Below are 12,305 nucleotides of genomic sequence, written 5' to 3'. Positions count from 1 at the left end.
TCACTGTTTGTCCAGCAGGGTCTGTGACCTGCCTCCTGGCGGTTCCTGGAATCATTCTGGCCTTCCTCACCCCCCTGGCCAGCCCCCAGGTAGAGGCACAGACGGATGAGGAAATCCTCGATTTTTATTAATTTCATAACTGGGAAATTCCACGTGAGAGTGAAGAGAGTGAGTCCAGTAAGGCAGGGTGTGTGCTCACAGGGATTCCCCAGCTTGGAAGTGCTGCACAGGATGGGGGTGGAGCTGGGAGCACAGGTGAGTCACGGGGTCTGAGGGTGGAAGTTCAAGAGTAGGAGACAAGACAGATGGCAGGTGCTGGCAGGACAACAGAGGGATCAGTGGCCACAATTAGAGGGGCAAAAAGTTCAAGATCCCCTCCAAGTGCTGCCTCAGCCAGGGCTGCTGGCGAAAGAGACTGATGTGAAAATCTCGTGGTATCTTGCCTTTGGGGGCCCTTTGGCGGGAGTTTTTATTGTTCTTGACACAGGGGTTGTAGAGACCCCAACTCACTAGGCCAACCTGGAAGAGAGAGAGAATGGGGTGGGAAGCTATCACAGCCCCAGCTCCAAGCCTCAACCTCCCCAGTTCCTTCAAAGGCCTCCTTCATCTTCCTGCAAAGCGAAGACCCTTCTCTTCTCACCTGAAAAAACCTGTGTCTCCGTTCCAGGAAAACTGCTCCCCCAGATTCTCCTGCCAGAAAAGGAGGGACACGAAACTGTCATCCAGACTCTCCTTCTTCTCCCATGTCATCAGCACCATGCATGCTGGCCACGGGGACAGTGGTGGTCTTTCTATCAGGAATTCAGGAGTGGGAATGGGAGGGACTCACCCTTGCAGGGATTGTCATCATTCTCAGTCCCACTGCATAAGAACTGGTCTGTGACCACCTCTCTGACATCCTTCAAGTCAGGGAATGTGATTTTATCTTGGGAGACGGCCTCAATACAGCTTGTCCACTGCAACAGGGGCAGAACAGGACAGAGGGATGAAATGAGCTGTCCCAGGGGCCAGCAGGCAGGTGCTAGGCCGGGAGGAGAGGTGACACAGGGTCAGATGGAGAAAGCAGCCAGAGCTGGAGGAGGAAGGGACAAAGAGAGACCTTTGGGGAGAGCCACAGGGGTCCCATCCCCCCACGGCATCCCAGACCCGAGATCCTCACCTCTGTCCCTGTCTTGAGGTTAATGTTCATTTTGTTCCCATTCGAGGCCACAAAATGAGCAGGAATGCTCAGTTTGTTCAGAAGTTCACTTTCTGCATTCAAGGAGAAAAGGATGTGGTGCTGGTCCCCTTACCCAACATCCAGACTCCAGACTGGAGGCTGTAGCACAGTCCAGGTCATCTCTCCTAAGCTCTAGTCCCAGTTCCTCGTGCACCCTGAGCCCCAGCACTCACCATGGTCTCGGCAGGTGCTGCCTGGGGGTCTCCGCAGAGCCAGATTGGCCTCCACCGTGCAGGGGAGGCAAATGGGCCTGGGGAGAAGGACAAGGGTCACATGGGCCCGTCCTCGGTGTCCCCTCCTGTGGGACTCCCAGAGCACTCTCCCCCAGAGGACGCCCTCTCATCCCAGACTCCAGCACCTGGCATGGGTAGACATCTTCACTTTCTCCGCCAGCTTCAACAGGGCAATGTCATCACCGTAGAACTCCCGGATCCCCTGATCCTTCTTGGCAAAGACGTTAAACCCCGAGGAGATCACCACCTTATCAATACTGAAGTCTTTGCCCCACTGGGACTTAGGATCCCCTGGGAACAATATGGTGGATTAGGCTGGGCCAGGGCTCCTGAAGGTGCCAGGGGCTAGGGATCAATGGTGAGAGCTCTGACCACAGGGTCGGGAGCCTGGTGTGGGCCCTGCCTTACCCACACTGACCCTCCACAGAGAGCTGTTCTCAGCATTGCGGAAGCAGTGAGCAGCCGTCAGGACCCACTGGTCTGAGATGAGAGCCCCCCGGCAGGTCTCCTGGCCCCTAGGCTGCAGGAAAAGAGGTGATATTCGGGGACTGCTATGTCTCTGGACCCTGGCCTCTTCCATCTCTGGGTCCAAGCCCCCTCCCTCCTTCCTGGTACCTTAATAGTGACGTGCCACGGTGTCCTTTCCTGGACAGAAGCATTGGCTGACATGTTGCCCACCCCACAGATGGTGTCTGTGAGCTGGGAAACATCTGTAGGTGTGGGAACAGAGGGGGAAGGAGGTCTGTGAGGAGCACTGTGAGCAGGTTCCCAGCCTGGGCCCCTGCCTGGCTCCATACCACCCATGTCACTCTGAAGAGGGGAAAGCTCACTCACCCAGCATGTGCTCAAAGACCTGGTACAGAGCCTCTGTGTCCTGCAGAATGAAGGCGTGTCTCTCACCATCCTTCTTGGACCCCAGCTCATTCAGTTCTCTCCAGTCCACATCCAGCTTGCCCACCCCAATGGCATAGATGTCTGATGGGGAGAAGGAAATCACCAGACTCTTATGGCTAAGGGGCTACCCTGTGAGACAGGAAACTATTATTTGGAACTCACTGGATCCTACAAAGCCCTAACTGAGCGGGACTCCCCTCCCCCTACCTCCTATCTGACCTTATTTCCTGCCACTCCTCACCCTCTCTCCATTCCATAGAGCCTCCTTGAAGTCCCTCAGATTTGCAGGCATGCTCCCACCCCAGGCCTTTTGCACACGCCATGCATTTGCCTGGCCCACTGCTTCCCAGACTGCCCACATGGCTCACTTTCTTATCGTTTTAAGTCACGACTCAAATGTCACCATCTCAGCGAGGCCTTCCCTGGACTCCTTGTCTAAAACCACAGTGCCTCAGCCAATTCCATTTCCTCTCTGCTACATTTTATACCCTCCATTTGGCACAGGGCACTTTCCACCACCCCATACACAGTCCTTATTTACCTTGTTTAATGCCCAGAGTGGGTAGAACTGTGTCCCTCAAAAGGATATGTTCAAGTCCTAATCCCTAGTACCTGTGAAGCTAACCTTATTTGGAAACAGGGTCTTGGCTCATACCTTGATCTTGGACTTCTAGCCTCCTGAATGGGATAACATAAGTTTCTGTTGTGTTAGGCTACCCAAGTTTATATAATCTGTTGCACCATCCCTAGGAAACTAATACATTGCTCCTCCAGAAAGACAACCCCAGCGACACATTTTTGTCTGTTTTGTTCACAACGGTATCCTTAGAATGGGCCCAGGAGGGACCTAAGTACATTTATATGGCTGAATAAAGAGCTCATGAGTGTACATAGAGGCAAAACTTCAGATCTGGTTCCTCTGTAAGGTGTAGGCTCTGAGAGAGGGGCCTGGAGCCCCCTCTTGCCACTGGAGACCCAGGGCCCACACAACCATCCGTACCCCGCCTCCAAGCAAGCACGGGTGCCAGTCAGATCTGCCCTGGAGTGACCGCAGAGTCCAGTCTCCTCCCATGCTTTGCACCCCTCATGGCCCTTTTTTGGCTCCCGGGGGACCCTGACTGGTGTGTAAAGAGCAAGATGCTCAGACAAGGCTTTCCTCAGGGAGCAGTGTCGCCCTGGGCTGGCCAGAAGCAGTCACTGTGGGATCTGGACAGTTAGGTCCCAAGCGTTTTCTGAGACTATGTCCCTTCAGTTCCTGCTTCTTTTTAGTAAGGTGTTTTTAAGCATTTAACCCGAGCCCAGTGATGCTAAGGAGTTAAAGAGGAGCATTTGGCCTTCACCTTCCCTAGGCCAGAGTTTTAAAGAAGAATCCGCTTGCCCCCAAGGGGCAGGTGGAGTTGGGGGCATGAAGAGAGGCCCCAAGGGGAAAATGAAACTTGGAGGCTGAAAAGCAACTGTCCTCACTTGTCTGGAACACTTCCGTCTAAAATTCTCTTCTGGTCAAAGGTCAGTACAATCTGTGTTTAGTCTGAACATGAGAAATTGTTCCTTTCAAAGCTGCAACTGCCAAAATCTCAGGTGGTTATCTGTACCGTTAAAGGAGGAAACACCAGGGACAGTCCCTACGAGTAATCCAGGCCCTTCCTCCCTGGAGAAGTTCATGGGCGCGATGAGCAGCCGCTCACATACACTGTTCCATACGTTGTTCCTCTGTTCCAGGAAACATCTGGGCATTTGAGGTGGATTCTAGCACCATCCCCTCCAACAAAGGCAGAAGCTGCCCCAGGGCCACAGCCAACCAAAGAAATCAAGGCTGCAACCACGGGGCGGTTTGATTCCAGACTCTTCAGCCTGACTCTCAGCGGCCTTCACACAGAATGACATAGCTTGTGTCCTCGGGGGAAATGAAGGCAAGCTCCCGGCCCCCTCCCCCGTGCCCCCTACAGGGGCAGCACAGCTGGGAGTGGCGCCAAGCCTCACCCAGATAGTCGCTCCTCTGCTGGTTAATGTTCAGGATCTCTTTGATATTGTCCACAGCCAGCTTGGGAGAGCCACCCATGTTAGACTTTCCTAGAACGGAGGAAAAAGAATTGTCCATCAGCTCTGGATAGGACTGCCCTCAGCCCCAGAGGAGGGGTAGGCATCCAGCTTTGGGAACCTTAACAATTAACCCTTCCCACATGAGTTTCAAGATGTTATTTACTGGGCAACCCTCTTGGGTCCTCTCCCTCTTTGGGAGCTTTGTACCCTATCAATTTAAAAAACTTTACTATTGCTCAACAGACCTTGCTTTGCTGCCCCCCAAAAAAAAGGTGGAGGGGAAGATATGTTATTTACTGAAATTCTCTACATGCCAAGCACCATGCCAGGAGCATAATAAACTTCATCTCATTTTAACTCTCATGAATCCTCAGGTAGTGTGGGTATCTGCATTTTATAGGCAAGAAAACCAAGTCCTGAAGGCGCTATGCGGTTTGGACACAATGGAGAGATAAGTAGCCCAGCTCCACCCCTCGGTCCATCCGTCCAACCTTGCGCCTTGACACTCCTGCTTCAAAGCCACCCCGCCCTGTCTAGCAGACTCTAGGCAACCTCCCAGCTAGTAACATTTGCTGATATCTGTAATCACAAAGCACTTTTACACAAACTGCTTCAACTGCTCTGCATAAAAATTGTGGAAGGAACGGCGGACAGCTGCAATTATCACCACCATTGCTGTCCTCCCATCGACGTCATCAACACTCCCTCTACTTTACAGATGAGAAACCGAGGCCCAGAATGGCAGAGGGAGAACCAGCGTGCAGGCCTTCCGACTCCACACGGGTGCTCCTTCCACTGTGCCAGACTCACTCGCGGAGGCGACGGCACCCACCGTCTGTCAGAAGGATGATGGCGTGTCGGATTTCCTGCCAGGCCGCCGTCTTCATTCCGAGGCGTTGCATCTGGTTATTCATCATGATATGGACACTATTTAAAGCTGCATAGGTGTTTGTCCCGGTCCCATTTTCATGGTCTGGAGTATGTGAAGAGGAAGGACTCTCTTAGAAACGTCCCACCTAACACCTGACAGAAGGAGCCACTCTATTCTCCCAACAACTGGAAATGCTTTTATCAACTGGCTTGATAACATTCAGACCTTCGCTATCTAGACAGAGATTTGGCATCACTGTCTTTTCCCTTAGAAATGCTCATTGCAGGGGCGCCTGCATGGCTTAGTTAAGTGTCTGACTCTTGATTTTGGCTCAGGTCATGATCTCGGGGTCCTGGGATGGAGCCCCGTGGAGGGCTCCACGCTCAGCCAGGAGTCTGCTTGGGATTCTCTTTCCCTTTCCTTTTGCCCCTTCTCTCCCTTCCTCTCTCTCTCTCTCTCTCAAATTAATAAATAAATCTTTTTTAAAAAAGAAAAAATGCTCATTGCATGTCCCCACTGATGGCCACTCTAAAACCTCAAGATTCAAAGATGGGGTTCCCAAAGAACTTGGGTTGTTGCATCCACCAGCTATCTCCCACCCAGGCAGCTTGACAATAGCATGGGTAGACCACCATGTTGAGCCAAGAAAGCCAGCCCACATACATCAGGCATCAGGAAGGAGTCATAGACCTGCACGATGCATTTGGACGTGTAACATGATAGAGTAAGCCATGAGCTGGTGGGAGCTGGGACTCCCCGCCAGGAACCTGAGCCCCAGAGCTCTGGGACTAGAATGCCACCAAAGGCCTCTCTCTCCCTCTCTCTCTCTAAAGTGTCCAGAATCTCTTTGCAGGTACAGAGAGCTCATCTTCCCCCCATCCCCTCACCCCGCCCACCTCCTCACCTTCATTTGACGACACCCATACCTTTATAGTTGACATTGTTCAGACTGTTGATCACTTCGGTCACATCCCGGGAGTCGTCGTACAGAACAGACATGATGACTTTGGGATTGGATGCAAAGGTGATGATGGCGACGCTAACATTGATCTCAAAGCTGAAGATCTGTGAAGGGCAAGGGAGAGGCAGCATGAGAAGCCTTGAAACCGAAGGCAAGAGAGTAAGAGAGCAGGCCAAGGGCCCCAGAGGAGGCAGAGAGCCTGGGCCACTTGCTAAGACACTGCTGCTTGCCGGAGCCGGGAAGCTGACATCCGCTGACCATGTCCTCTCTGTGATAGGCCTCTCGCTCCTCACTGCACCCTCACATCAATTCTGTGAGGGGGCGAGATGGTCCCTCTTTTATAGATGAGGACATTGAGGCTTGTTGCCTTGCCCCAGACTACACCACTGGTACGAGGCAGAGGTCGAATTCAAACCTGTCCACACGAATCTGAGGCACTTCTCTAACTGCTATGGTTTGCAGCCTCAAGGCTTAGTGGTTACCGTAAGTCTTAAGGAGAACAAGGAGCACAAAAATGGCCTTCTTTAAAATGTAGCTGGGGGGCACCTGGGGGGCTCAATGGTTAAGCGTCTGCCTTCAGCTCAGGTCATGATCCCAGGGTCCTGGGATCGAGCCCTGCATCAGGCTCCCCGCTTCTCCCTCTCCCACTCCTGCTTGTGATCTCTCTCTCTGTCAAATAAATAAAATCTTTAAAGTAAATAAAATTAAAATATAGCTAGGAAGAAAAACATGTGTCTATGTAAACTATTGTGAAAAGCATAATTACCAAGCAAAGTGCTGGCAAGGGATTTAAACTAGTGGCTTCCAAAGTCTCCTGTTCATGCATCACGTCAGAAAAACATTCTGAGCATATAGCTCAATATCGGTGTATATATTTATAAAAACCCCCTCGGATTTATAAAGTGCATCACTATTCAAATATATTATATGCCTTTTAAACACAAAAAATTGGAATTTTTGAGGGAAAGTATTAATTATTAAGTTATTGATTTAATTTAAACTAAAATTATTCAACAAGGATACCAGTACTTATCTACCACACCCCAGTGGGTTATTTTGTGTATCCTTCTGTGGAGACCGTCCTTCTAGATGATGGGTGCCTAGGAAACAGGACCTCAGGAACAGAATAGGACCTTGTTCATTCTTTGGTGTCTCCCAGCACCCAGCACCCAGCACAGGGCCTAACACACAGAAGGTGCTCCAGCAGTGTTTGTGGGTGAAAAATACGATCCCATAAATTGAATCCATGATTCCTGCATGACATGCAATAATCTGGGAGGACTTTTTGGAGGAGGTAAGCTATGAGTGGGATTCAGAGGAAGGGAAGGAACCAGGGACAGACAGGGGTGTAGGAAGGCGTCCTCTGCGCACAGAATCCTATTTTCGGACCCTGTCCACCATGAGAATGGCGCTCTTCTTGAAGATCTGAAAGTCGCCTTCTGACACACTCTGGGAGGCATCCAGGAGCAGGTAGAGGTTCAGGTGGCCAGAGCGCTGGATTTGGATTTTACGGCCCACGCTTTCTGGGAGAAATGTGCAAAGGGCAGATTCACATCTTGACCTCCCACCTGCTCTCTTACCATGGGGTAGAGCTTCCCTGCCTCCCGTCCAGTCAGCTCAGCCCCACCAATCCTTCCCGAAGCTCTCAGCACCCTCTGGGAAGTCTGCTTCTCCCCATGCCAGGCCCCGCACCCTGCTGCCCCCACCTCAAGCACTTACTTGTTTTCTTCTGGGTGGGATTGGTGGCTCCAAGCAGGTGGGAGAACGAGGCGCCCATGGCTGGGCCCACATCCTCGGGAAAGTCATAGGAGTAGGGCTCTGTGGGAATAGTCGTTGGGGTCAGCCAGTGTCAGGGGTAGGGTGCCCAGGATTCTCTGGAGGGTCAAGGTGGCTGGCTACTCACGGCGGCATATGGGCTCTGTCCCACTCCAGGCCCCATTGGCCTGGCACTCCCGCTCCGCAGACCCTGTCAGCACCAGATTCGAGGAGCAGCGGTAGCTGACTTTGTCTCCAAGGCCAAAGCGGGAACCCGTCCGCACAGCGCCCACTGAGATGCCGGGGTTGGGGCAGTGACCAGCTGTGAGTCAACAAGGGAAGACAGCAGTGAGCAGGAACGCCCCTCCTCAGCCTTTCTGCCCTGCTCACCTGCCCTCTCCCTCTTCCTTCTCTCCAGACCTGTGGAGCCTCTGCAGGTCATTTGGCCTCCCGCTAGAGAGATACCACACCCCTGTTTCCTAAGAGTGTGGGTGGAACATCTTTAGCAGGGCAAAGTGTTTAGAACTCATTGCCCTGCGTTGCCAGTTAAAGCGTCCCAGAGCCAACCCGCGGCCTCAGCCTGCATCCATCCCAGAGCCCCAGGGAGGATGCTGACTGAGGAACCCAGACTGAAAATATGGATAATTCCTTAATTTCCATATCGCTGGGGTGACAATTGGGAAACTGCCAGTCTCTACTAAAACTAAATGCATCCCGGGGGCCTGGGTGGCTCAGTCAGTTAAGCGTCCATCTCTTGATTTCAGCTCAGGTCATGATCTCAGGATTGGGAGATTGAGTCCTGCTCCAGGCTTGTGCTGGGCATGGAGCCTACTTAAGATGTTCTCTCCCTGGGTTCCTGGGTCGCTCCATTGGTTAACCGTCTGCCTGAAGGCAGAATAGGGATTGAGCCCCACATTGGGCTCCCTGCTCAGCGGGGAGTCTGCTTCTCCCTCTCCCTCTTCCTGCCGCTCCCCATGCTTATACTCTCTCGCTCTCTTTGTCAAATAAGTAAAATCTTAAAAAAAAAAAAAAAAAGATTCTCTCTTCCCCATCCCCCGTTCGCTCTCTAAAAAATAAATAAAATTGAAAAAAAAAAACCCACCTAAATGTATGACAACCTGTTCCACTCCTAGACAACATGTTCAAGGGAGGCAAATTCATATGTGAACTAATAATTTCATACATGGACACTCAAAGGGCTTTACTCATAATAGCTCCAAACTGGAAAGAACCCAACTGCCCACCGAGAAGAGAACCCATAAATAAATTGCAATCTATTTCTATAATAAAACTACACAGCAATAAAAAATAACATGGACACCTGGGAGGTGCAGTTGGTAGTTGAGATCTGACTTTTGGTTTTGGCTCAGATGGTGATCTCAGGCTTGTGGGATCGAGCCCCATGTCAGGCTCTGCCCTCAGCCCGGAGACCTGAGTCTACTTAGGACTCTCTCTGCCCCTCCCCATGGCTCTTTCTCTAAAATAAATCAATAAATCTTAAAAATAAATGAACTTTCTGCTACCCAGGACCACATAAGTAAATCCCACAGGCAGAATGTTGAGTAAAGGAAGCCAGCCGTGGGACAGTCTTGAATACGAGTAAGAAATGACTGGCTGGGCTGCCGGGGGACGGGATGGTCCTCCCATCTCATGGACTCCGTGTCTCCTGTATTATGGGTTCAGAACTATCATTCAGGAAGCTCCTATAACCCAGGGACTCCTAGGAGTCCCACTCCTATCACGCAGAGCCCCTCACCATTGACAGGGCAGTGATAACTATGACAATCTCCAGGGACTCTTCGAGATGCTTACTAATGTCAACTCAATCCCACAGCAACTCCACGCAGTGGCCAGTCTTACTATTTCTATTTGAGATGGGGAAATTGAGGCATAGAGGGGTGCCTGGGTGGCTCAGTCAGTTAAACATCCGCCTTCAGCTCCGGTCATGATCCTGGGATCCTGGAATCAAGCCCCGAGTCAGGCTCCCTGCTCAGCGGGAAGCCTGCTTCTCCCTCTCCCTCTCCCTCTGCTCATGCTCACTCTCTCTCATTATCTCTCTTGCTTGCTCTCTCTCTCAAGTAAATAAATAAAATCTTAAAAAAAAGAGAGAGAGAAAATTTGAGGCATATAGAGATTAAATAACCTTCCCAAAGGCTGCCAAAGTCTGAGTAGCTTGGACCCACGCTGGCTGCAGAGGTGAGGGACTGGAGCACAGCGCTAGGTCGCTCTCTCACTCAGCACCTTGTCCCTACAATAGCCCATTGGGTCTGGAAACCTATCTTGCTTTGAGGCATTTGGAAAAGCTGGACAGAGTGCGTGGAGCCTTTATGTTGGATCTAAAGCTTAGCGCCAGCTGCCTCTGCTGGGCTCCCTGCAGCTGTGTGATGTGTGACCTGTAGACCTCAGTTTACCAAAATCCAGGAATATCACTTTGGCATCAGAGACACCAGGCCCCTGTCCCCACAGAGGCACCCTGGGCATGCATCTGACTCCGAGGTACCTGGGAAACCCCAGCCCCAATTCAGCTGGGGGGAGGGCACTCACCCCCGTTGTCACACACAGCTGTCTCCCCATCCCACATGCCATTGAGGCGACACTGCCGCACAGGTGAGCCCCGCAGGGTGAGGCCGTCCTCACACTGGAAGCTCAGATTGCCGCCCACGGGGTGGGACGCCAGTCGCGGGGTGAACATGCCATTCTCAAAGGAGACTGGAGCTGGGCAGCGAACGCCTGGAGGGAGAGAAGGGGAGGAGAATATGGGGATGGATGGAAGACACCTGGGCTGGGCTTGGAGGTGTGGGAATCGCCAACAAGTGGTCAAAATATTGGGCTGTTGCATGTGAAATTGCTGCTTGTGGCAGCTGGTTGAATATTGGCAATGTCACATGGTTCAGCCTAATAGACTGGTAACCACTTCTCTCAGCTCCCCGAGGGTCATGGCCACCCCAGCCCCTCCCCTGCGGTCCTCGGGGGCCCCGTGAGTGGACTATTAGAGGAGTAACATCGGGCACAACGGGAGACTCCAGCACCCCTTTGAACAGTCGGAATTCTGAAATCCATAGTTAAGTATTAAAAAATCACACCGAGGGGCACCTGGGTGGCTCAGTGGGTTAAGCCTCTGCCTTCAGCTCAGGTCATGATCTCGGGGTCCTGGGATAGAGCCCCGCATCAGGCTCTCTGCTCGGCAGGGAGCCTGCTTCCTCCTCTCTCTCTGCCTGCTGCTCTGCCTACTTGTGATCTGTCTCTCTCTCTCTCTCTCTCAATGTCAAATAAATAAATAAAATAATAAAAAAAAAAGAAAGAAAGAAAGAAAATTGTTAGCTACTATGAAGGAATCCACTGTACTCCTAGTGAATCACTAATAACCTTCTCTCACTTATGGAGGAACAGTTTAAAAAAAAAAATCACCCTGAGAATTCCAATCATCCCCATCAAAGCCTTCTTCCAGTGCCTTGGTATGGACTAGGAACAATGTCCTACTCTTTTGAGAAGCTCTATGGAAGAGCGGCTTTTGCCGTGGGGTAAGACCCATCCGGAGCCGGTCCTAAGCAGAGGCGCTGGAGTAGGTGGCCCCACCCTGAGCCAGGCCCTTGGAGAGCCTCACGTTTGCAAGCTGCCTTCGTCAGCTCCTTGGATCCCAGGGTCTGCCACCGCCCGTTGCTGTTGCACAGTCGGGAGGCTGGAACTGGGTAGTAGCCCATCGGACAGGAGTAGGTGAGGACACTCCCAGAGGCCCAGCCATGGCTAAGGGTGAAAGTGCCACCGGAGATATTCACATTCTGAGGGCAGGAGGGAGCCTCAGCAGCCAAGCCTGTGAGCATGGGACACAACACAGAAATGCAGAAAAGATGAGAACAGAAAAGCAAGAGCAACTGTCATTTCCAGGTGGGAACTCGATGTGGCCAGCACCGGCCTCTTATGCGGACCTCAGCATTCCCCTCCCCAGCTCCTACCTGGGTACAGGGGCAACAGGCAAAGCAAAGCCATCAGTGGGTCCATGGTGTCCACCTTGGGGCAGAGTGGCAGAGAGCCGGCAGAGGGAAAAGGTCATCTGACTTCCCCGAAACCCTGAGCTGACTCAGCAGCTGATTGGTTTGCTGCCAGAGAAGGAAAACTAGGGAGTGGCAAGGGGACTGTGGGTTTTTTTTGGTTTTTTTTTTTTTTTTTAGATTTAATTTATTTCAGAGAGAGAGAGAGAGCATGAGCAGGGAAAGGGGCACAGGGAAAGGAAGAAGCAGACCACTCACTGCCCCCCCACCCCACCCCCGCAGCAGAGAGCCCAACTGGGGGCTCAATCCTAGGACCCTGGGATCATGACCGGAGCCAAAGGCA

At 52.0% G+C, this 12,305-nt stretch overlaps 1 protein-coding gene across 1 annotated transcript; it reads right to left on the bottom strand.

Annotated features, from left to right (window-relative positions):
• Positions 1-106: 106 nt before the first annotated feature.
• C2 (complement C2) lies at positions 107-12,041 on the bottom strand. Its single transcript, XM_032847194.1, has 18 exons — positions 11,927-12,041; positions 11,578-11,784; positions 10,518-10,703; positions 8,122-8,295; positions 7,938-8,036; positions 7,608-7,741; positions 6,184-6,322; positions 5,219-5,359; positions 4,327-4,416; positions 2,287-2,427; positions 2,068-2,162; positions 1,861-1,972; positions 1,578-1,743; positions 1,393-1,469; positions 1,160-1,251; positions 830-956; positions 641-690; positions 107-519 (listed from the first exon to the last, which is right to left on the bottom strand). The coding sequence occupies exons 1-18, from the start codon at positions 11,970-11,972 to the stop codon at positions 349-351; spliced, it is 2,247 nt and encodes a 748-aa protein (XP_032703085.1). The 5' UTR covers positions 11,973-12,041; the 3' UTR covers positions 107-348.
• Between the last annotated feature and the right edge of the window lie 264 nt (positions 12,042-12,305).

Source organism: Lontra canadensis, unplaced genomic scaffold (genome assembly GCF_010015895.1).
Source record: "Lontra canadensis isolate GAN:19392208 unplaced genomic scaffold, GSC_riverotter_1.0 scaffold186, whole genome shotgun sequence".
Taxonomy (NCBI): Eukaryota; Metazoa; Chordata; class Mammalia; order Carnivora; family Mustelidae; genus Lontra; species Lontra canadensis.
Note: the sequence above shows the minus strand (reverse complement) of the source record. Positions and strands in the feature narration are given on the sequence as shown.